The following is a 21,281-nucleotide window of genomic DNA, read 5'->3' on the forward strand; positions in this document are numbered from 1 at the left end:
CGTCATTATACCCGGAAACCCCACAAGCAGTGATAGGTACTTGGAGCAGAAAGAAAACGTTAAGCCCCTTTTCCTAAGCATGACACTCCACCTGTGGGGATAGGGGAATTGAAGCAAGGCAGTGCTCATAGAATCAGAGTTGGAAGGGACTCCAAGGGCCATCTAGTCCAACCCCCTGCAATGCAGAAATCTCAGCTAGATCATACATGACAGGTGGCCATCCAACATCTGCTTAAAAACCTCCCAGGAAGGAGAGTCCACCACGTTCCGAGCAAGAACGTTCTACTGCCCATGTTCAAGGCAAGGCTATAGCAGTCAAGTGGATTATTATAATCTAAGGAGGACTCATGCACTTTCACCTACTTTGTTTGTTTCTTACCTGCACTATGACATGGGGTCTCAGGGAGGTTTACAATGATTTAAAAATACAGTTTTGAAATCAGTTAAAACAAATTCCAGCCACAATTCCAGCAAAGATGGTGGGGTACACTGCTACGCTCCGACATGAAGAGAGAACAGATAGCGTACTAAAAAGAAATACATCACGGGGAGTCACAGCCCAGGATAAAAAGGTATTTCTACAAACATAGGCTTACTAAAGGTATTCTGGAACCTTGGAAGCTGCCTTATATGAAACCAGACCATTGTGTCCATTTGGCTCATTATTGTCTCTACGCCAGAAGTGAGGAACCTTTGGCCCTCCAGATGTTGCTGAACTAGAAATCCCATCAGCCCCAGAAAAAGGATAGCCTAGCCGTGGTGGCCCTCCAGCTGTTTGGGGACTACAATTCCCATCATCCCCGACCCTTGGTCCTGTTAGCTAGGGATGATGGGAGTTGTAGTCCCAAAACAGCTGGAGGGCCAAGTTTGGCCACCACTGGCCTATGAGCAGAGATGAAGGGAGTTGCAGTTCAGCAACATCTGGAGGGCCAAGGGCTCCCCATACCTGCTCTACACTGACTGGCTGTCACTTTCCAGGATTTCAGATGGGAGTCTCTCCCAGCACTACCCAGAGATGCCTGGGGACTGAACCTTGGACCTTCTGCATGCAAACAGAGTAAATACTCTGCCACTGAGCTACAGCCACTCCTCTAGCTCAAAGCAATGTTCTGAGAGCTGCCCCTTTTGAAAAAGAGGGGCTCGGATGCTGGTGCACAAGGAGGAAGGCAACTTTGCAGCAATAGCTCCACAGGGGTTAACCGAGTGTACTGGGGATTCACAGCCACCGGAGCAAGTCTCACGTATCTGTCATTCCAGCACACATGCAGTACAAAGCAGGGATTGTGAGAAACTGGGTCTTGCCAGCAATGGCAAAGCAATGCACTATCCCGGCAGTACAATAGGAGTTTAGTGCGCCGTGCCAGAGACAGCCTTCAAAGCACAGCTTCCCAAAGTTGTGCCGCCTCAAAAAGCAGAGTGGCTATGGAATACTCAATCTGTTCTCAATTCAGCAGGACCTAGGAAGCAGATGAAACAGCTCAGCACAATACAAAAGGAATTAGAGGGAGATAATGTTTCTCCTCCTCCTCCTCCACTGAGTCCTGAGAGGCAGCACTGAGACATTTAAATGGGGGCGGGGGGGGGGGGAGAGAGAATCTCGTTCTGTGGGTGTGGAGCAAGAAAGACAAACTTGTTTTTCCAGAGCAGAAAGAGCTCAGCACAAATTCCTGCAGGGAGTGAAGGTTGCATCACATCGCTGGCCTGCAGCATTCCCCACAAAGGGAGAAGTTGTTTTAAGGCCCCACGCTCAGCCATTCCAGAGTGACACGGTACCAGGCATTATTATGATTGTATCACACCAGTGCTGCATCAACTGCGCTGGATCCCGGTCCATTTCAGGCCTCAATTCAAAATGCTGGTTTGGGGGCTAGCACGCCCACCTTCAAATATGCCTGCCTAGATACTAAGACTTTGATATCTTAGGCCCTTATCTGGGTATCCCTGCCACCCCACCAAACATGCAACAGCTGGCTAATGGGAAAGGACCATTTCTGTGGTGCTGCTAATTAAAATAAGGTTCTCCTCAGCAAGGCTTGCCTGCCACCTACATTGCGTGGCGAGTTCCCGCCCCCCACCAGGATAAATAAAGACACAAGACACCATAATTAAGGTTAATTGGGCGAATTAGGCCACAACTTTATTGAATTCAGGAATGAGAGGCATTGACTTAGGCATTGGTCCTATCGACTATCCGGCTCCAGCCCATTTGCTGGAGACATGGGGAAGGGTTAACACTTTATCGGGGGAGTCTCCTGCCAAGGCACGTCGACTAGGAGCTCCCCCGGGTCACCGCTCTGGGGCGTGCCTTAGGCCCACACCTCCATAGGCTTCGGACAGGGCCACGCCCCCCGGAGTCCTTTAACGGACCACCCTTCGCTCACTGGGGGGAGGTGATGGCGTTCCTCCCCCCCCCCATCCTCTTAACCCCTTCTTTAGGGCGAGCCCCCTCTGAGCCGGCCCTAAATAGGGCAGAACTGGCCGGGATTCCCCTGTTCTCGTGGGGGCTGAAACCAGCCCCCGCTCATGTGGGGGTGGGCGTGAAGCCCACAACCCCACCTCCTGGGCAGGCCGGAAGTGGCTTTGTCATTTTAGCATCGGGCAACATCTTTCTAAAATTCTTCCAGGCCTTTTAATCTAATGCAATGCATTCGATCTCTGCTGGTGATATTATGCTTCTGTTTGTAATATGCTTTTAGTATGTGCATGTTTAAATTATAGCTTCTGATTTACTATTATTATTATTTTGTGTAAGCTGCCTGCGAAATTGTTTGAATGGCAAGGGGGTAGAAGTTATAATAAACTAATTTGCAACACACTCTTTTACAGGAAGCTGCATAAGATATCATAACCAAAATTTGCAAGATGGTTCCCAAGATCAAGGAGGAGAGTTTCCACGTAAGTTTGGATACAACTGAACATCATTTTGAATCAAGATGGCAGACTGGACTTTTCGAAAATGGACTTTTCTTAGAATTCCTGAACAGCATTGGGTACAGGGCCTCTAGTAAGTCATAATGCCCTGAGCACCTTTCCTTTGCTAATGCCATTTTTGCCCACAAAGCACCAAACCAATTCTAATCTCAACTTATGTGAAATTAGTTGTTAAGAAATATCTAGGATTCTAAGTGCCAGTATTTCCAAAGCCAGCCTCTCTTGAGGGATGTGACTGACAGTGCAACCTTAAATATCTCTCTTCAAAATCACATTCTGAGTTAAATGGGACTTATTCCCAGATAAGTGGGCACGGGATTGCAGCCTAAATTTCTTCTCATAGGAAAAAAAGAGACAGAATTAGGGGAGCAAAAACTGCTGGCATCAGTATAACATTGTAAGGAATGCATGATGCTTATCTGTATAATTTGATGGATGAAATGAAATTTGAAAAGCAAAATGTAATTTCTTCAGTGCTAATAATGTAAGGTGCCACACCAAAAGATTCATGCAGACCAAGCTACAACATTGTTGCAGAGATAGCAATCAATGTGTTAACATTATGTGAAAAAAGAAGGCTCGACCCAGTTCAACAAGCCCCCAGTGATAGGGAGAGAAAACACAGTTAGAAGCCACATGTCCTTTTTGAATATGTTTGTAAGGAGTGTGTGAGAAGCCCTCCAACCAGGACTGATGAACCCAATGGCTCAAACTGCATGTCCCAATCAAAAGAGGGAGGGCCAAGGCTCCATCCAAGAGAGTTACTTGTTTCAGATGTAACAAAAAAGGACATATAACCAAATTTTGTGAAGCCCCAAAACTAACGAATGCCCCTTCATTTAAGCAACCAAATCCCAAGACACAAGGAAATCAAGATAAGGGGAACAGGGCAAATAAATAATTTTATTTTTATCCCCCCCCTCAAAAAAAGAAGTCTAGTTGTAAACAGCTGTGATACAGTATCAAAGGGCTTGGTTTCAACAAGTGTTTTCTTCCCTCCCTTATAAAGAGAAAAAGCAATACTCAAAGGAAGTTGCTATTATCTTGGATTTTCAGTGATAGCCCAAACAGTTGTACTTTTTAAAAAAATGACATTAACACAGCAACAATAAAAAAGTCATTTTTTTAAAAAAATGTGATTATGATTGTAATGCAAAGAACAAAAAAGTTGAGACCATGGGGGTGGGTGTATGTCCATGTATTTGCAACTGCTATCAGATTGCACTAGGACTACGCAGGCACTAAACAGGTGAAGGGAGCAATGGAACATTTGCTGTCTCTGCCCCCATTGATGCACCTGCTGTCTCAGTCCTCCATGTGGAAGTGTGAAAGGGGCTATACGTATATGGAATTGTACACACATAGGATCCTCTTCCATTTGATCAGGATCCCCAATGACTCCAGAGTTCCCAAGCATGTGAAGAAGCAAATGCATTTAACAGTTGTGTATACAAACAGCCCATTTCAAGCTACACTGAAGCCTGGAACATGATCCCACTCTAGCAGTTCAGAGAACCAGAGGGAATGTCTGCACAGTCCTAAAATGACAGTGAAAAATATAGGCTGCCACCTAAACAAGGATATTATTGGCTTCGGAGTATTTGACTGCAGTACTTACCACATTATTGCTTTGAGAGTTGAATGGCCTAACCCTAGCATGCCAGGAGCAATTAGAGGCATTCCTGCCTCTTGCCACACTGACCACCTCATAAACGAAACTGAGCTAATGAAGCGTTGTTGCAGATATCAGCAATGCAAGACCTGAAGGCAGACTCACAAACTCAGTCTTCAGAACTTACTGTAACTAGCAGCTTGCCCTGAGCAGAGAACGGTTTGAAGCTGAGCTGCAATACTCTGAAGAGTTTCTCCAAAACTGTGAGGAACAGGACCATAATAGTTTTGGAAGACTTCTCATCGTGAAACAGCCAGCTAATTACAACGCAGACCATGGAAACACCAGAATCTCCAAGAGTAACCTGCTCCACATAAGAGAGCTGCGAAGCAGAGACCACTTGAGATTGTACCTGGGTAGTAACTGCTCTACACAGTTAGTGTGCAGCCAACTGCTTCGCGATTCAAGCCAGTATGCAAAAACAGTATGCCACTTTTTTAAAGTGGGCTTTGTGTGATAAAAGCCAAATGCAGCCTGCGTGAAATAGTGAATATAGAATCAGGAATATTCATTAATTTCATTTCACATTTGTACAGCGCTTGACTGTAATAGAACCTCAAAGCATAGACCATAGAGGTGGGAGTTCATATCCCACTTGATCAGGGATAGCTCAGTTTGTAAAGCATGAGACTCTTAATCTCAGAGTCGTGGATTTGAGCCACGCATTGGGCAAAATATTATTATATTACAGCGGGTTGGACCACATGGCCCTTTTGGTCATGTCAAATTTATGATTGTGTATGCTTACTGGGTGAGCTTGGGCAAACCAGCCCAGCCTTGTGACAGTAAAATGAGGGGGTTGGGGAGGTCTGCTGCCTTGAGCTTCTCAGAAAGGTGGTGCAAAAATGTGGAAAGAAAGAGAAATTACTATAGCACTTGTCAAGAACAAAGTGAAATACACCAGGCTTCCCAGCCTCACTCCTCCTACCCACCCTCCAAAAGAATTCCCCAGCATATGCCTCCTACATATCAGCAGACATTTGCTCTAGAAATAGACATATGGTTTAGAAATTCCTGTTGGTTCTTACTGTTGATACAAGAAATGAGAAGGCTGCTGGTCTAAGCAACAGCTACTAATTTTAACCAACAATTAAGGTTGGCTAAAGTGTGCTCTCTTGTAATGTTCCAACATCAGCAACTCAGATTTCATTTCATGTGCTCAATGTTGTCAATCTAGACAATTTAGAAATACCTTTCTCTACTCTCTGTTTTCGAGGCTAGACATTTTTTGTTTCCAAACATGGGGAAAAAATCAGTGGCATTTTTATTTTATATATTATCTTATTTACTGTATTATCTATTTATTAAGGACCAATTCTTATTATGATTTTATTGCAGTTCCATCAGCATGGAATGTGCTTTATAGAATACAAGAGCCCAAGTCCAAAGAGTTTTTAATCTAGAATGCAACATGGGAAAACAACACAGGAAGGGAAGGGGAACTGCTCTAAATTGAAGACTCAAGAGCTTACCAAATCTCATTTAAATAATCACCCTTAATACTTGGAACAGATACCTGTTAATAATACATGAACTTAAAACTATGTCAAGCTTCAAGAGCAGCAATATAGTGTTCACCAGAAGTATACAAATTTTACACTAGAGAGTCCATTAACAACCAGAGGCATACCTAGGGGCTGGCAAAACCAACTATTAGATGTATTCCAAATTAAGGGTGTCTAATTAGCATAACAGGGCGCGGGTGGCGCTGTGGGTAAAACCTCAGTGCCTAGGACTTGCCGATCGTATGGTCGGCGGTTCGAATCCCCGCAGCGGGGTGAGCTCCCGTCTTTCGGTCCCAGCTCCTGCCCACCTAGCAGTTCGAAAGCACCCCTAAGTGCAAGTAGATAAATAGGTACCGCTTTATAGCGGGAAGGTAAACGGTGTTTCTGTGTGCTGCGCTGGTGCTGGCTCGCCAGAGCAGCTTCGTCACGCTGGCCACGTCACTCGGAGGTGTCTCCGGACAGCGCTGGCTCCTGGCCTCTTAAGTGAGAGGAGCGCACAACCCTAGAGTCTGTCAAGACTGGCCCGTACGGGCAGGGGTACCTTTACCTTTAATTAGCATAACAAGAAAGAAAGAGTAACACTTAAAAAAATAAAAAGGATTTGGGTACCCGGGCTGGTCCATTTATAGACATACATTTGTGTTTGTTTCAGGTGGGTGTGGGTGTATAAACAGTCAGGCAGTATCTTTATTAGGACTAACCAAAACATCAAAAAAAGTGAGCAAGCTTTCAGGCTCTCCAGAAAGCTTCATCAAGGTAGATATTTTGAAGAATATCTAGCTTTGTCTTGCCAACCTAGTGCCCTCCAGTTGTTTTTCCAAGTACAACCTATTTAGAGGGCAGCAGGATGAGGAAGGCTGTTCTAGCCTGAGGTGGAGTTCTGGAGAGTTTGAAGGTTTTCTCACTATTTTACAATGTTTTGGTTGGTCCTAATGAAGTTGTTGCCCTGCTGTGGATCTAAAGATACACTGTCTGCAGTGGAAAAAGTAGATTAAGATACCATTCCCAATCCCAGCCAAGCCTGCGTTCTACACTAGCAAAAATTGCCCATGAATTCTAGCATCTAGACTGTAACTCTTTCACAGTGAGGACTTTTGACTATTTTTCAGTGCTTGCAAAACATCTGGAAGTGCTTGGAGGATCAACTACAACTTCCTTTACTCCAACAGGCTGACACAGGAGGATGACTGATTGCAATGTCATACCACTGCTCCCTTCCTGGCATGCACTAGTGCTGAAAAGAGTCAGGCTTTGGGTGTGCAGATCTGGCACATTCCCTATATAATTAAAGAGGAGTGTTTAATCAAAACAGAAAAGTTAGTAGTGGTGGTGGTGGTGGTAGCAGCAACAGCAACAGAAAGCCCTGCTCCACTCTTTCATACAGTGTGTTCCCTCTCTCTCCCCCACACACTATCCTGCAATAATTTGACTGAAGGAATGTGCAAATCACACCAACAGTGTACAGAGATTATTTTCAGAGGCTCTCATAATTAAAATATCTCAATGCATCTGCAGTGGAACCATCACTGTACAAACCTATCCCTTCTGACTACTGCACATGGCAGTCCATTGGTATCTCTGGCAGAGAAGAATGATGGATGAGGTTTTAAAAAGAGGCACTTCCCTTTTCGGTTGGGGACTCCCCCCCCCCCAATCTTTCTTGCCAGATTAACACAGCAGTAAAGAACTTTATACTACCCAGAGCAGCTGGCTGAAAAGGCACAAAGGCAGTGGTCTGGCAGACAGGGAAGCAAGCCACAACACAGCTGGATCACAGCCAAAGATAAAATCAAAAGACTAGGTATCCCTTCAAGTATATGCACTAACAAAATTGTGGGGGACAGTCTACACATCACCACCCCCACCCCAAGAGGGTATATTTGTAGCCTACATGCTAGACAGTAGGGAACAGGTCTGCTTACTGAGTGCAGTAAAATCATGTAAACACAACACAGATCAGTCAAGTTTCGCTGCAATATTTACACATCATGCCAGAGCCAGAAAGGCAGGGCGGCTGTTTTTTTTTAATATGGTCTTGGACAGGATACACCTGCATTGCTCTGATAGGGGCAGTGATTTCTCCTTACTCCTTTAATTTCTTGCCAGTCAAAGAGGATGAACATTTTAAATCATCAGAAGAGAGTAATTTTCTTTGGCGAGAAGCTTGAAACAAATCGCATCATTCAGGCTGAATGCTTTCCACTAACAATTATAGATTAGTGATGCCCACATATACAAGCCAATAGATTTGAACTTCACTGGGATGGACTTCCCATAGGTACCTGGCTGGCCACTGTGTGAGAACAGAAAGCTTGATTAAATGGAGTTTTCTTCTGATCTAGCAAAGTTCTTCTTCATGTTCTTATGATCTGAAATCACTCTTCTGGATGACTAGCAATGTTAGAACTAGAATGTGCTTTATTATGTTGACGTGCAGGGAGCAAAAGGAAATATTCTTCACAGCACACAATTGGCCTTTGGAGCTTATTTAGTATGTGGCAAACAGCCAGCACTAGAGCTGGGTTCAAAAAAGGTCAAAAAGAATGAATGAGAACATTGAATGCTATTAACCAAGATGTTCAGGGCAAAGCATCCCACATTTATTCTCTGATTGTTGAAGACAAGTCAGGGGAGTGGGGAACAGAATTTCCAGATAGGGCCACCTGAGACTAAACTATTTTGTTTGTTACTTCTGCCGTCAATCGCTTTTCCTAAACTAAAGCATAAAGAGTTGGTCACTGGCTTCAGTAGACCACCATGGAGGTTCTGTAAAACTGTTATTAAGTGTTTAAATACAAGTTGGTATAAATAATAATAATAATGATGATGATGATGATATTTATACCCTGCCCATCTGGCTAGGCTTTCCCAGCCACTCTGGACAGCTTCCAGCAGAATATAAAAACAAGATAACATAGACGTCATTAAATAAAAAAAAATGGATGTTGGACTCTGAAGCCAGTCAAGTTTTCTAAAGCTAAAATTCCACTGTGTGCATTTGTCAGGTTTTCTGGCAAAACTGAGGAAAACCCTTTTCCGTAGAATCCCCACGCTGAATAATAATTGCTTTGTTTTCCTAGGTGTTATTTGATCTGGAAGACACTCATAACTATTCTTTCCCTCCTGGAATTAACTGCCGTTTCCCCACCCCAAGATGATTTTGTTTAATTAGCCGCTGTGCCTTCTACAATTTGAAAAATGGTTTTATTCGAAGGTAAAGGCGACTGTGAACAAAGCTTATCAATACCTAATTAGGGCTGAACAAAGAAAGTTGCATCAGCAGTTGTCTGCACTGGCAGACTTCCCCTGTGTGCTTCAAAGAAGCCTCCTCCCCACATGCTACAGTCCTTGAGGTCTCCAAAACCCAACCCAACCAGCTCCTGAGCTTTCTGACAGACCCAAGGTGGCAAGGCAAGCTTGTAGTTGCTGTGTTTGTCCTGTTGACATGTGAAGTGGGGGAGAAGCTTCTTCATATTTATGTCAAAACCACCCCCCTCACCTGCCTTCCTCCCTATTCTCAGTTGCTTCCATTGCTTCACTCTCTCTCAGCTCTGGCACCAGAGCCAGGCTGGGGAAAAGGCATATAATAAGGAGGTAAGCTGGAGGAAGGGGAAAGGTTTAAGGCTCCCTCACCTTCACCACACATACCCTTTGAACCTACAAATGAAGATGCCATTCCCAATGTTATACACAACTAGAGCAGACGCATCAACAAACAAATGTGACAGACACCATCAGCTCTAGTTCTAAAGAGCAAAATCTCCAAGGATCTGTTGACACAGAACACATTATACGTTCCTATGCTTTTACTAGGGGCTGCTGCCTCTGCTTTGCTGGGCCCCCATTCTCCACACCTGGCTAACCCCTCTCCTCTTTACATCTGACCAAGTCCCCCACCCCAAGCCCCACCCACTTTTAAAGGGGGTTGGGAGGTGCTTCAGAGAGTGGTTTGCCAAACTTCAATGCAGCCATGTTTAATAGAGAGTGGGAGGCACTTCAGAGAGCAGTTTGGCCTTCCCCATCTCTGTTGAACAGCTCACCTGGGCCATCCACACTGCTTGCTTGCTCGCTCACCTGTTGTTCTGTCATCCCCCTGGAGTTGGCATAGCTGCCTACTGACGGCCTCAAATTGCAGCAAGACCTGTTTATGCATACTGGAAGAAAAGCATAGCCCACTTGTAATATAGTGCCTTGGCACTGAGGGTTGGAGATGTCTTGACTCTACATGGGAGCTGGACTGCAACTCACCTCTAGGCAGGAAAGTCATGTTGGCAGAATCGGAAGACAGTTGTTACCAGCAAGTTGTTACCTGGAAGGTGGAGGCCAAAACCAAGGAGGCATAGACTGCAAGGTCTATACTCCATAGGGCTCATATGCATTCAATATTGCATAGGAAAGCTAGATGCTACAGTGGTACCTTGGGTTAAGTACTTAATTCGTTCCGAAGGTCCTTTCTTAACCTGAAACTGTTCTTAACCTGAAGCACCACTTTAGCTAATGGGGCCTCCTGCTGCCACCGGAGCATGATTTCTGTTCTCATCCTGAAGCAAAGTTCTTAACCTGAAGCACTATTTCTGGGTTAGCGGAGTCTGTAACCTGAAGCGTATGTAACCTGAAGCATATATAACCCGAGGTACCACTGTACTTTCCTGGTCGCTGCAATGTTCTTATGGGGAGGTAACGTCTCTCTTCTTCTGTAGAAGTATTACTGTTACAGAGGCCCTTAAAAATCCTAATGAGGCTCACAGTGTTGACATGTAACGGAAGTGGAAAACCAGGCCTTGGACTGATGAGTGGTCTTAGTTAACACCCAGCTTATTTATATCCCTCCCTTTTTGGTACTAGCAGCTTTCCTTAGACTGGAGGCACAGCTGCTACTGTGGTTTAAAGCAGGTGTGGGGAACCATTGGCCTGCCAGAGGTTGCTGAACTACAACTCCCATCATTCCTGGCCATTAGCCACGCTGGCTGGGGCTGATGGGAGTTGTAATTTAGTTACACCTGGCGCCCAAAAGTTCCATACACCTGTTTTAAAGTGAAGTAAAATATGCAGCATTTGCCTCTGTCTTTCATAACTAGCCCACAGACAGTGTTTGTCTTTTTGCTTCAAGTAATAAAGAATTATGTTAATTCTGCCCTTGGGCTTTGCATTAAAAGCAATGCAGTTGCCCTTCAGTGTACTGGTAAAAATGCAGTTATTTCTTTCTACCTACCACAAGAAGAGGCACATGGATGTTATTTAAGAGCAGCGTGGTCTCAGAAGCACTTTCAGTGCTGGGATAGAATCATGGACTTGCACAGTTGGAAGGTACCCCGAGGGTCATCTAGTCCAACCCCCTGCAATTGCTCTGTGCTGTAAGGCTCAGGTGGGTGGGTTAGTAGCAATTACAGCAAATTATGAAGGGTGGGCTACAATTTTTGTTATTAAATAATAATGAAATGAAGTATCAAACAGCTTCTCCTTAATTCTGAGGTTTTATGCAACTGTCTGATGGGGACAATCTATTTCAGTTCTTTGTCTCAAGGGGAGTGGAACAGAAAGTGTGCCTCTTTTTCAGCCTCAACTCAGTTTCACAGGTTACACAATCTCCACTCTCTTGGCTTGGGATGTGCTTTATAGTCTTCAGATTCCTATCTCAAAGATGTGATCAACTTTGTTCTTGGTCCCTAGCTCCACCAACAGCCTCTCCTTAAACAAAACAAATACCAATCAGGGAAAAACCATAATCAAAGTCAAGGGATCTTTGTTGCGACACTAATCGCTGATGGAGTTGTTATAGCTATACACCTCATAATGCGCTGTCCTGCCTCATTACAATGGCTATTTCAGCACCATCATAAATAGCTGTTTGGGGGGTGGTTCACATTTTCTTCCAGGACTACAGGTTTATGGATAAAACAAACCTTTATCAACTAGATAAAAGTAGTGCTAACATACTTAGCACAGTAATAAACAAAAACACCACTACCATCCCAGACAGTTTAAACTACTAGCAAACTACACTGCCTGAATAGTGTTTTTCTAGGAGACAATATTAAACTACAACCTACAACTTTCAGAACACGTCACCCAGTACACTTCCACATCCTACGCATGTTTGGAAGTAAGTCCCACTAAGTTCAGTGGGACACGTAATTGCAACACTGACTTAAGGAAGCTGTGCTAGCATAGACTTACTAAGAAAAGGCAGCCCCAAAAGTCCCTTTTCAAAGGGTGCTTAAGCAAGACTGGAACAAGTGACAAATAGTCATATTTCACGACTTAAAAGGAACATGCTAAATATAACTGCAGTTGGCTTTGCAGAGATGAGGATGGTCAAACTTTTTGTTGTTGTTGCAGTGTGGCTTTTGAGCATTGCTACTAAGTATAAACTGTTCCAAAACTAGACCACAGAAGAAAAACAAACCTTGAGATGACTGGTACAAGAGGTGCAATTCACACACAGTGGTCCCAGTTCTGCAAGTTGAAAACGGCAACCTGTTTTACAACTTAGTGAGTGTAAACTTTAAAAATAAAATGAAAAGAATACAGATCCTTTTTCACCTATTCTCATTCATAAGGCTATACAGTACTGCAGGAAGGGTAGCAAAGGAAAGAAGTGCAGGCACTTGAATGCTACTAACCTGGGGGTACTTAAAAGCTCTACTTTCCATAATGACCAGGGTAGATGTAGTTCTGCAAGGCTATCCTCAACCTGCTTTGCACAAAATAAGCTAAAACCCAGACTCAGACTTCTCCAGAAAAGAGCTGCAATTAAAGAACTCCTAGTTAAGAAACCAAGCTTGACATCCATTCTACAGAAGCAGTTCTTGGTTTTAGGCTGCAATCTTATGCACAGTTACCTGGGAGTAAACTCCACGGAGCAGAATAGGTCTTACTTCGGAGTAAACATACAGAAGATCATATTTTCATCTCATACAACCACTAAGAACTGGGGGGGGGGGGGAACGGGGGGGACAAAATTGCTGCTTCTCGCTAGCCAACCACTCACACCTACCCCCAGATCACAAGAGCTTCAAAGCACTTTTCCCGTGGCTACTAAACCAGCAGTCGTGTGAAATAGTACTTGACCGGATTCAGCCCGTGCTTCCAGTGAAGGCTCGGTTGCAGAACGTTTTGCTAATTAAGGCTGCCATCATACATACATACATTTACTGGAGAGTAAATCCTAGTGAACTAAGCGGGTTGGGTTTTTTCTCCTGCCTAGAAAACATGCATTGCTTGCATGCAATCCCGATCTCCAGCAGCAGAGGAGCTGCTTACTCCGTGGAGCTCAACGGGATTTTCTATTTTTTTACACCTCTGAACTAAAGGCGCTGAGAACCGCGCCGCATCGATGCAACTCCAAGCGCACGTGCAGCCGCCCGGTTCTACTCCGAAGCAGGCGCTTTCCACTCCGTACAGGGACCCGGGCTAAGGAGGAAAGGAGGGCCGGGGACGGGGCGGTGCTTACAGTCGGAAAAGCCGCTCCATGTCCTTGATCTGCCGGCGGCTGAACTCCTTGAACTCCGTGTAAGGATTGAAGATCTGGGCGAAGCGGGGCCGCGCCGCGCCCGCGTTGATGTCCTGCCTGCGACTCAGCTTGGCGCTCAGCTCCGGGTCCGCGGAGGCGTTCACGGGGTTCTGGTCGTCGTCGTCGTCGTCCGGCTCCGCCAGGCTCGCCTCGGACCCCGCGGGCTCGTCGCCGTCCTCGGGAGGAGCCTCCGAAGTGCTGCCGTCCCGCAGCAGCCGGCGCTGCAGCTTCTGGGCCAGCTCGGCCGAGGCCATGTTGCGGGGCGAAGAACGAGCGGCGGCGGCGGCGGCGAGAAGAAAAACCTCCGCGGGGCCACTTCGCTCCTGCGCTGAGGAAAGAAGTCTGCCGGCCCCGAACTTTATTCTAAGACTTGGGCGAATTGGCGGGGAAGGCGAGTCAGGGCCAGGGGGCGGGGAGGCGGAGGGAGGCCGGGCCGGGACTTAAGGAGGCGCCGGGGAATTGGCGCGCTCCAGGCTCGGCCTCCGGAGACTCTGCCTTGCGGGGGAGCCGGAGGTTGTTCTCCATTAGTTCCTCTTCCCCCGCACCTGTTCGCTCTGACTCAACGTTTCGCCTTTATTTCTTCATGGCTGGAAGCCGACTTTCATTATTCCAGAGCGCATACATGCACTTACGCGTGTATATATATATATATATATATATATACACGTATATATATATTAGCAACCAGCAATGAGGTTATCTTCTTCAGTGGGTTTGTCTCAGGACAGATCACCACACCTTTACAGCATCTGTGCTACTGACTGACAAACTTTGTTGAAATATGAACACACACACAAAAAAATCAAGTTAAGTCGTGTAAAAATAAACAAGCAATGTACACTAAATTCGCTTCTGGGACCCCTCTGGGATTAGGGGCCCCCAACCTTAAACTGCATCAGTTTTATAGTAGGTGGGCCCCTGATACACACACAAGCTAAGGAAGCAGCTGCACCTCCCCAAGGTAAAGGTACCCCTGCCCGTGCGGGCCAGTCTTGACAGACTCTAGGGTTGTGCGCTCATCTCACTCTAGAGGCCAGGAGCCAGCGCTGTCCGCAGACACTTCTGGGTCACGTGGCCAGCGTGACAAGCTGCATCTGGCGAGCCAGCGCAGCACATGGAACGCTGTTTACCTTCCCACTGGTAAGCGGTCCCTCTTTATCTACTTGCACCCGGAGGTGCTTTCAAACTGCTAGGTTGGCAGGCGCTGGGACCGAGCAACGGGAGCGCGCCCCGCCGTGGGGATTCGAACCGCCGACCATGCGATCGGCAAGTCCTAGGCACTGAGGTTTTATCCACAGCGCCACCCGTGTCCTCTAGCTGAAAACTTAAACTTCCCTGGGTCAATGCACTCTATATTTCACACAAAGTGGTCCTGTTTACCTCATGCTTTGGATCTTTCTCTCTTCCCACCCCCACCCCACCCCCTTCACCCCATTTTTAATCACCAAGTGAGCCAAGGACTATTTATTTAGGGGTTCAGGAGTGTCATTTCAGATTATGGTGAGGGAGAAGGGAGATTTATAGTAAAAGGTTCCCCCATCTGGTGTTCTTCAAATGTAAGGTTGTAGAACAGTATGCTGTGGCTATTAGGACACACACTTTGTCTCAGAAGCAAAGGGACCTGCACTTTGGGTATTCAAGTAAAGTGCAAATAGACCCGTATGCAACAGGAACTTGACTGTGGCTACTTGGAAGTAAATCTGGAAGTTTTCAACAGGGTTTACTTAAGTGTGCATAAAGGTAAAGGGACCCCTGACCGTTAGGTCCAATCTCGGACAACTCTGGGGTTGCGGTGCTCATCTCGCTTTACTGGCCGAGGGAGCTGGTGTACATCTTCCGGGTTATGTGGCCAGCATGACTAAGCCGAGCCAGAACAGCGCACGGAAACAGGAAACATCGTTTACCTTCCCGCCCGAGCGGTACCTATTTATCTACTTGCACTTTGACATGCTTTAGAACTGCTAGGTGGGCAGGAGCAGGGACCGAACAACGGGAGCTCACCCCGTTGTGGGGATTCGAACCGCCAACCTTCTGATAAGCAAACCCTAGGATCTGTGGTTTAGACCACAGTGCCACTCGCATCCCCTTAAGTGTGCACAGGTGTGCAGTTTCAACACCAGCCACCCAGCACCCACAGAACTGTGAGCTGGCCACAAGTAGAAGCTCCATCAATACATGGATCACATGTTGATCCAAATAGTGGAGGAGCTGCTCCCTGGTGGCCCTACCTTTTCTAAATGAAACTGCTGGCTGTGATTTTACCCTAGAACTGAACTAAATTTTCTCTTTCCAGTTCTTGGTGCATCAAAACACATTGAATAATTTTTGTTTCTTTGCTGTGATTTCAGCTGTTGAAGCAATAGCTCCTTACATTTAAAGCACATTGTTTGCCCCGAAGGATTCTGTTAAGGGTTGTAGAATTGCAGCTCTGTGAGGCTTCCTGCTAATCAACCGTCTACAATTTTATCTAAATACCAATTTATGATATATTATTTGTTCTGCAGCTTTTTTTAACATTTCAAATATAAGCCATCCTAAATAAATAAAAGCTAGGGTGGAAATGATGATTATGATAATTATACAATTTCTAACAGGGCTGGGAAATAACAAGGAAGGAAAATAGATCTGTGCATTTCCCACATGTTTAAATTATGAGCGCTTAAAGCAGTTATGAGGTAAATGAATAGTAAATGATCTACTCCAAAATATGGCATATAACTTAAGCTTTATTAGTTACGTCCTTGATAACATGTTTGACTACCTTCTAAGGCAGAAGATGGAAATACAAGATTTAATTTGATTAAATGGTTAAAGAAAGCCCACACTTTCCAAGTATATTTATGTATGGTGTTAGGGCTGTGATTATAGAAGCTGTGGGACCAGTTATTCCATGTTAATTCAGAATAAAATGATGTGATCCATCTTTACATCTTGCCCCAAGCTACTGTCCAGCTCTGACCCTCCTGTATGGCCTCCTTTTTGTTGGGAAAATCTGCTTCTAATACTTACGAGAAGGTGTCTTGTTTCCTCGCCCTCATCAAGGCATGAGGTCTTGGAATTTGCCCATCCCAGCATAGAGGAGCCTCCTTAAAATTGCAGTGGCACGCCTCCTCCCCGCCTATCTCCTGGGGTCTAAAATAAACTAGAACCAAGTCCCAAGTACAATGCTATGCTTTGGCTCTCTGTTTTCCAAAAGGGAACCAGCAGAGGTTTTATTTTCTGTGTGGGTGTGGTCAGGTCTCTTTTTAAGTTCTATTTCCCCAAAGAGATCTGTCTGATAAGAAGTGATTTATGTGTTCATTTTCTTAAGTGCATTTTTTGTCAGAACAGGAGCTAGTCAATTTGCATTATCAAAAGGGCTTTGTTTAAAATCCTAAATGCTTGTTTGTGTCTGTCATGGGGAAGCTTGGCCAGGGGTCTTCCAGGCTTTTCCTGCAGTTAAAATAATATTCAGAAATCCTAAATCTAAGGGCTACATATAACAAACGTCCTTAGGGCTAAGATCAACATTTTTTGTGTGTGACTTGAGTCATCCTGAATGCTTTCTCCCTTCTCCAACCACTGCTCACATCTCTATTGACTTTATTTTACTCTGCCTTAGTGCCAAACCACTTGTTGGCATCAGTCTGTCTGAGAGACAATGGAGTGCACCTGTAGAGAGGGGTTGAAGTCAAACTGCTGCATTAGCAGCACTGAAGTGACCTCCTTGGAGGTCCTGGGCTACCCAGAGGACAATATCTATCCTCTCCACCTTGCTGATGTGGTCCAGAGCAATACGTTTGACACCAGCTTAGCTACAGGAGTTGTCAGGAAAAGGTGTACAAGGCACTATCCAACTATTTTAGGGACTACACTCCAAATTTTTGTATGGTTTACTCCTTAGCCTTTCCTTCTCCCAAATATATCCTGCAAGGCAACAGAGATTTAGGATCAAAGGTTTCTGTCTTCTAGATAGGTTACCTTCCCAGGTTGATGAGCCCCAACTTTTGATACTCATCAGCTACCCTCACCTGGTTTAACCGGCCAGTCGAAGCCGTTCTTGGGATGTGGCTGCTGTCGCATGCTGACAGTTTCTAGGATCCACAGGTGAGGGCAGGGTGGGGACCAAGATGGACAAACTACCCCAGAAGGAGAACAATGTGTCCCGAACCAGAGGTACTACCAACACCCCTAACACCCTCCCACACTGTTTTTCATCATATGTGATAATCCCAGATAAAGTAAAAGTAGAACTTTAGGCTGAAGGAAAAACATGAAAGTCTTGTATACCTTAAAAGACTACTAACACATTCCTGTAGCAGAAACAAGTGTAGAAGCATACAAAAAGGACCAGCCCAGGCCATAGTCTGAGCAATCCTTCACCAGGGCTTAGCAATAAACTTGGGTTTTTTGTGTTTGGTGTATCTCTGGAATATGTAAAGCAACCTGATACTGTCCCTGGCAACAACCAGGTTTATCCATTCCCATCAGTGATTAAGGTCTTTACCTCAGACAGAGGGTGTGGTGTCTAGGCAGCCTGGGGGCTTTCCCTTGGTTGGTTGGTTGGTTAGTTGTTTTGCTTGTTTTATTTTTGCCAGTTAATAACTGAACCAGTCTATTTTATTCCTAAGGTTCATTTGAACAAGTCATCTCAAACTAACTGCTCTGTAAAATCCTTCTGCAGGACACCTAGCTGTACTTTGTATCAATCAGGCAAAATGGCTAGGATTGTGTAGGCTGATTTGTATGGATCATTCTGCTTCATGACAGAGATCTTGGTTAGATAGTCATTCTAAGATTCCATTTGTATCAAAGCCCTTCTTTAAATACTATTTAAAGATGCAGTTAAACTTAAAAAACCTTTTGATTGAAGGTGTTCCTATTAGCTGAGCAGCAGTTGTTTGTTTTTTAAGCGTTAATCATTTTTAATTTTATGTATTTATTTATACCCTGCCCTTCTTTATATATTATCCTGGGGTGTGTCACAGCAAACAACATAAACAGAGAAAACAAATATAAATTAATAGCTAGAAAAGCCTGCAGTCCTCCAGGCTGGACCTATAATTATTTAAAGGTATTTTTTTAAAAAAAACAAAAACACCCTTCAGTTGGTGCTGAAGTTTGGAAGGGAGGATATTCCATAGCCATGATGCTAATGATGAGAAGGTCCTTTGGCAAGACATTGTCTTTTGACCTCTGCTAGGGATGGTATCCTCAAGAGGGTCAAGCAGGATTGTATGGGGAAATGTGTTACTTCAGATACTTGGGTCCCAAGCTTTATTGAAGTTTGTGTGTCTGTACCAGAATCCTGAATTAAGCTTGGTGACTAATAGGCAGCCAGTGTAGACAATTTAACAAGAAGTGTAATGTTGTCTCTTGCAGACATGCTTGTCAATTCACTCTTGCTGCAGTTGCCTGACTGTCTTCAAGGGTAGCCCCATGTGAAGTTAGTTGCAATAATCCAGCCCATATGATAACAGGGTGTGGATAACTTTGCCCAGGTCATCTGTGTCCCCCTCTCCAGGAATGGCCATAGCTGGCAAACCAGCTGTAGCTGTAAAAAGCCATGAGTCACTGAGGTCACCTGGTCCTCTAGCAACAGAGCAAAATCACACACACCTCCTTGATGGAGGGTAACATTTTGCCATCCCAATTATAAAGGTAATGAAATTGCTGCTTTTTAATTCAGAACATATTTTCATCTTTGGCAGAAATGGGGGTAAGTCCTAATTCTATTTATTATCTACTTTCACAAACTTCTCAGAACCTATGTGATATCCATACTACATGGCCTAGTTTAGACATCCCAGTTCTATAAATTAGCCACAGTAATAATGTGTGTGTGTTTGTGTGTGTGTTTTTGTGTTTCTGCCCAGTTTCGAACAGGGGACCTTTCGCGTGTGAGGCGAACGTGATAACCACTACGCTACAGAAACTAGCCACAGTAATACCCTGGCAGATTCTCTCTTGGTTTTGTATAGTGCCATGAGCACTCACAAGGGGACGCAGGTGGCGCTGTGGGTTAAAGCCTCAGTGCCTAGGACTTGCCGATCGAAAGGTCGGCGGTTCGAATCCCTGCGGCGGGGTGCGCTCCCGCTGCTCGGTCCCAGCGCCTGCCAACCTAGCAGTTCGAAAGCACCTCCGGGTGCAAGTAGATAAATAGGGACCGCTTACCAGCGGGAAGGTAAACGGCGTTTCCGTGTGCGGCTCTGGCTCGCCAGATGCAGCTTTGTCACGCTGGCCACGTGACCCGGAAGTGTCTCCGGACAGCGCTGGCCCCTGGCCTCTTGAGTGAGATGGGCGCACAACCCCAGAGTCTGTCAAGACTGGCCCGTACGGGCAGGGGTACCTTTACCTTTACCTTTATGAGCACTCACACAAAATCATTAAACAAAATTATTAACTCCTCTTCTTCAACAAATCCCCCATTGCTTCACAATATGGGGAAAATGTAGGATTCTTGGATAGTTCTAAGGAGCTTCTAAAGGAATGAGTGACAATTATTGATTATCACGAGAACACTAGATCACAACATTTTGGCTATTAATAAATTATTAGACAAGGATCCGTAGTGTTATGATAACAAATTCAAATTGTAGGGAAAGTTTATAGTTTTACCACCCAGATTATGTGAACAAAATAATGATTTATGCATATGAATGATGATCCTGGAACATACCCATGGAATCTTCAATGGGAACTTATGAGAAAATGTGGTTTTAGGATTATTTAATATGCTTGAAACGTTATAGCTCTTATAGCCAAGAAACAGTCTGCAAATGGGCAATTAAGAAAAGAAAAGAAAAGTTATGTCTAATAAACTCAGAGCCAGTATTTCCTTCCTCTAGTGTAAAATGCAGAACTCCTAGAGCCAAGCTAAAAAACAAAATTCAAGAGAACTATTTAACATGCGTGCTAATAGAAGTGCCTGTGAGGGGCCAACTATTTATTGGCTGTGGGAAACAACAGTATAGTTTCTCATGTTTTCAGATAAATGTGAAACCCTGAAAGAGAGCCAAAGCTAAATTGCAAAAGGAATGCTGATTTACCCATATGTAAACACAGCTGTCAATGGTGAAATAGCAGTAGAAGTTTAAAATGAAACACAAGATGTTACAAGCAGACTTTGTTCTGATGTATTTGTTAAAACTACATCAGCTCAGCTGCAATTTTGACAATGTCTAGCAGACACAGGAAATAGTTGCAACATACAGTGTTCATTTGCAGGCAACATACATTCATCTTTGAGATTTCATGTCTGGATTTGGAGCGGGGTAGGTTTGCCCTCTGCTGGATATTGTATGCAAGTTCTGATTCAAAATTTTAAGGATAGCTAATTCTTAAGAGCCTGCTTAAGACATTACACTCATCTTATGTCACATTCACACATCATGGAAAACCATAAATCATGGCTTGTGATGAAAAAAATGTACTGGTGCACACACAGCCGAATGATTCCCTTTTTGTTCCACCCTTACTCAAGCCAGGAACAACAAACCACAAGACTTGGTTTACAATGATGTGTGAAGCAATGCTCATGGTTTGTTTCTTTCCAGAAAAAACTAGGGTGGTAAGACAAGGTTTGTTCTTGGCATATTGATCATGGTTTGAGGCATTAATGCTTCTTAATACTAGTACAGTTGTACCTCGGGTTACATACACTTCAGGTTACATACGCTTC

General features: G+C 44.7%; 1 protein-coding gene across 1 annotated transcript in view; it reads right to left on the reverse strand.

Annotated features, from left to right (window-relative positions):
- Positions 1-14,146, reverse strand: part of EFHD1 (EF-hand domain family member D1) — a 28,802-nt gene extending 14,656 nt beyond the window's left edge. The window contains exon 1 of the mRNA XM_083741980.1: positions 13,562-14,146. Coding sequence (XP_083598106.1) covers positions 13,562-13,875 — 314 coding nt within the window. The 5' untranslated portion in view covers positions 13,876-14,146. The remainder of the gene's footprint in view (positions 1-13,561) is intronic.
- Positions 14,147-21,281: the final 7,135 nt, after the last annotated feature.

The sequence above is a fragment of the Podarcis gaigeae genome (genome assembly GCF_964106915.1).
Source record: "Podarcis gaigeae genome assembly, chromosome: 5".
NCBI lineage: Eukaryota > Metazoa > Chordata > Lepidosauria > Squamata > Lacertidae > Podarcis > Podarcis gaigeae.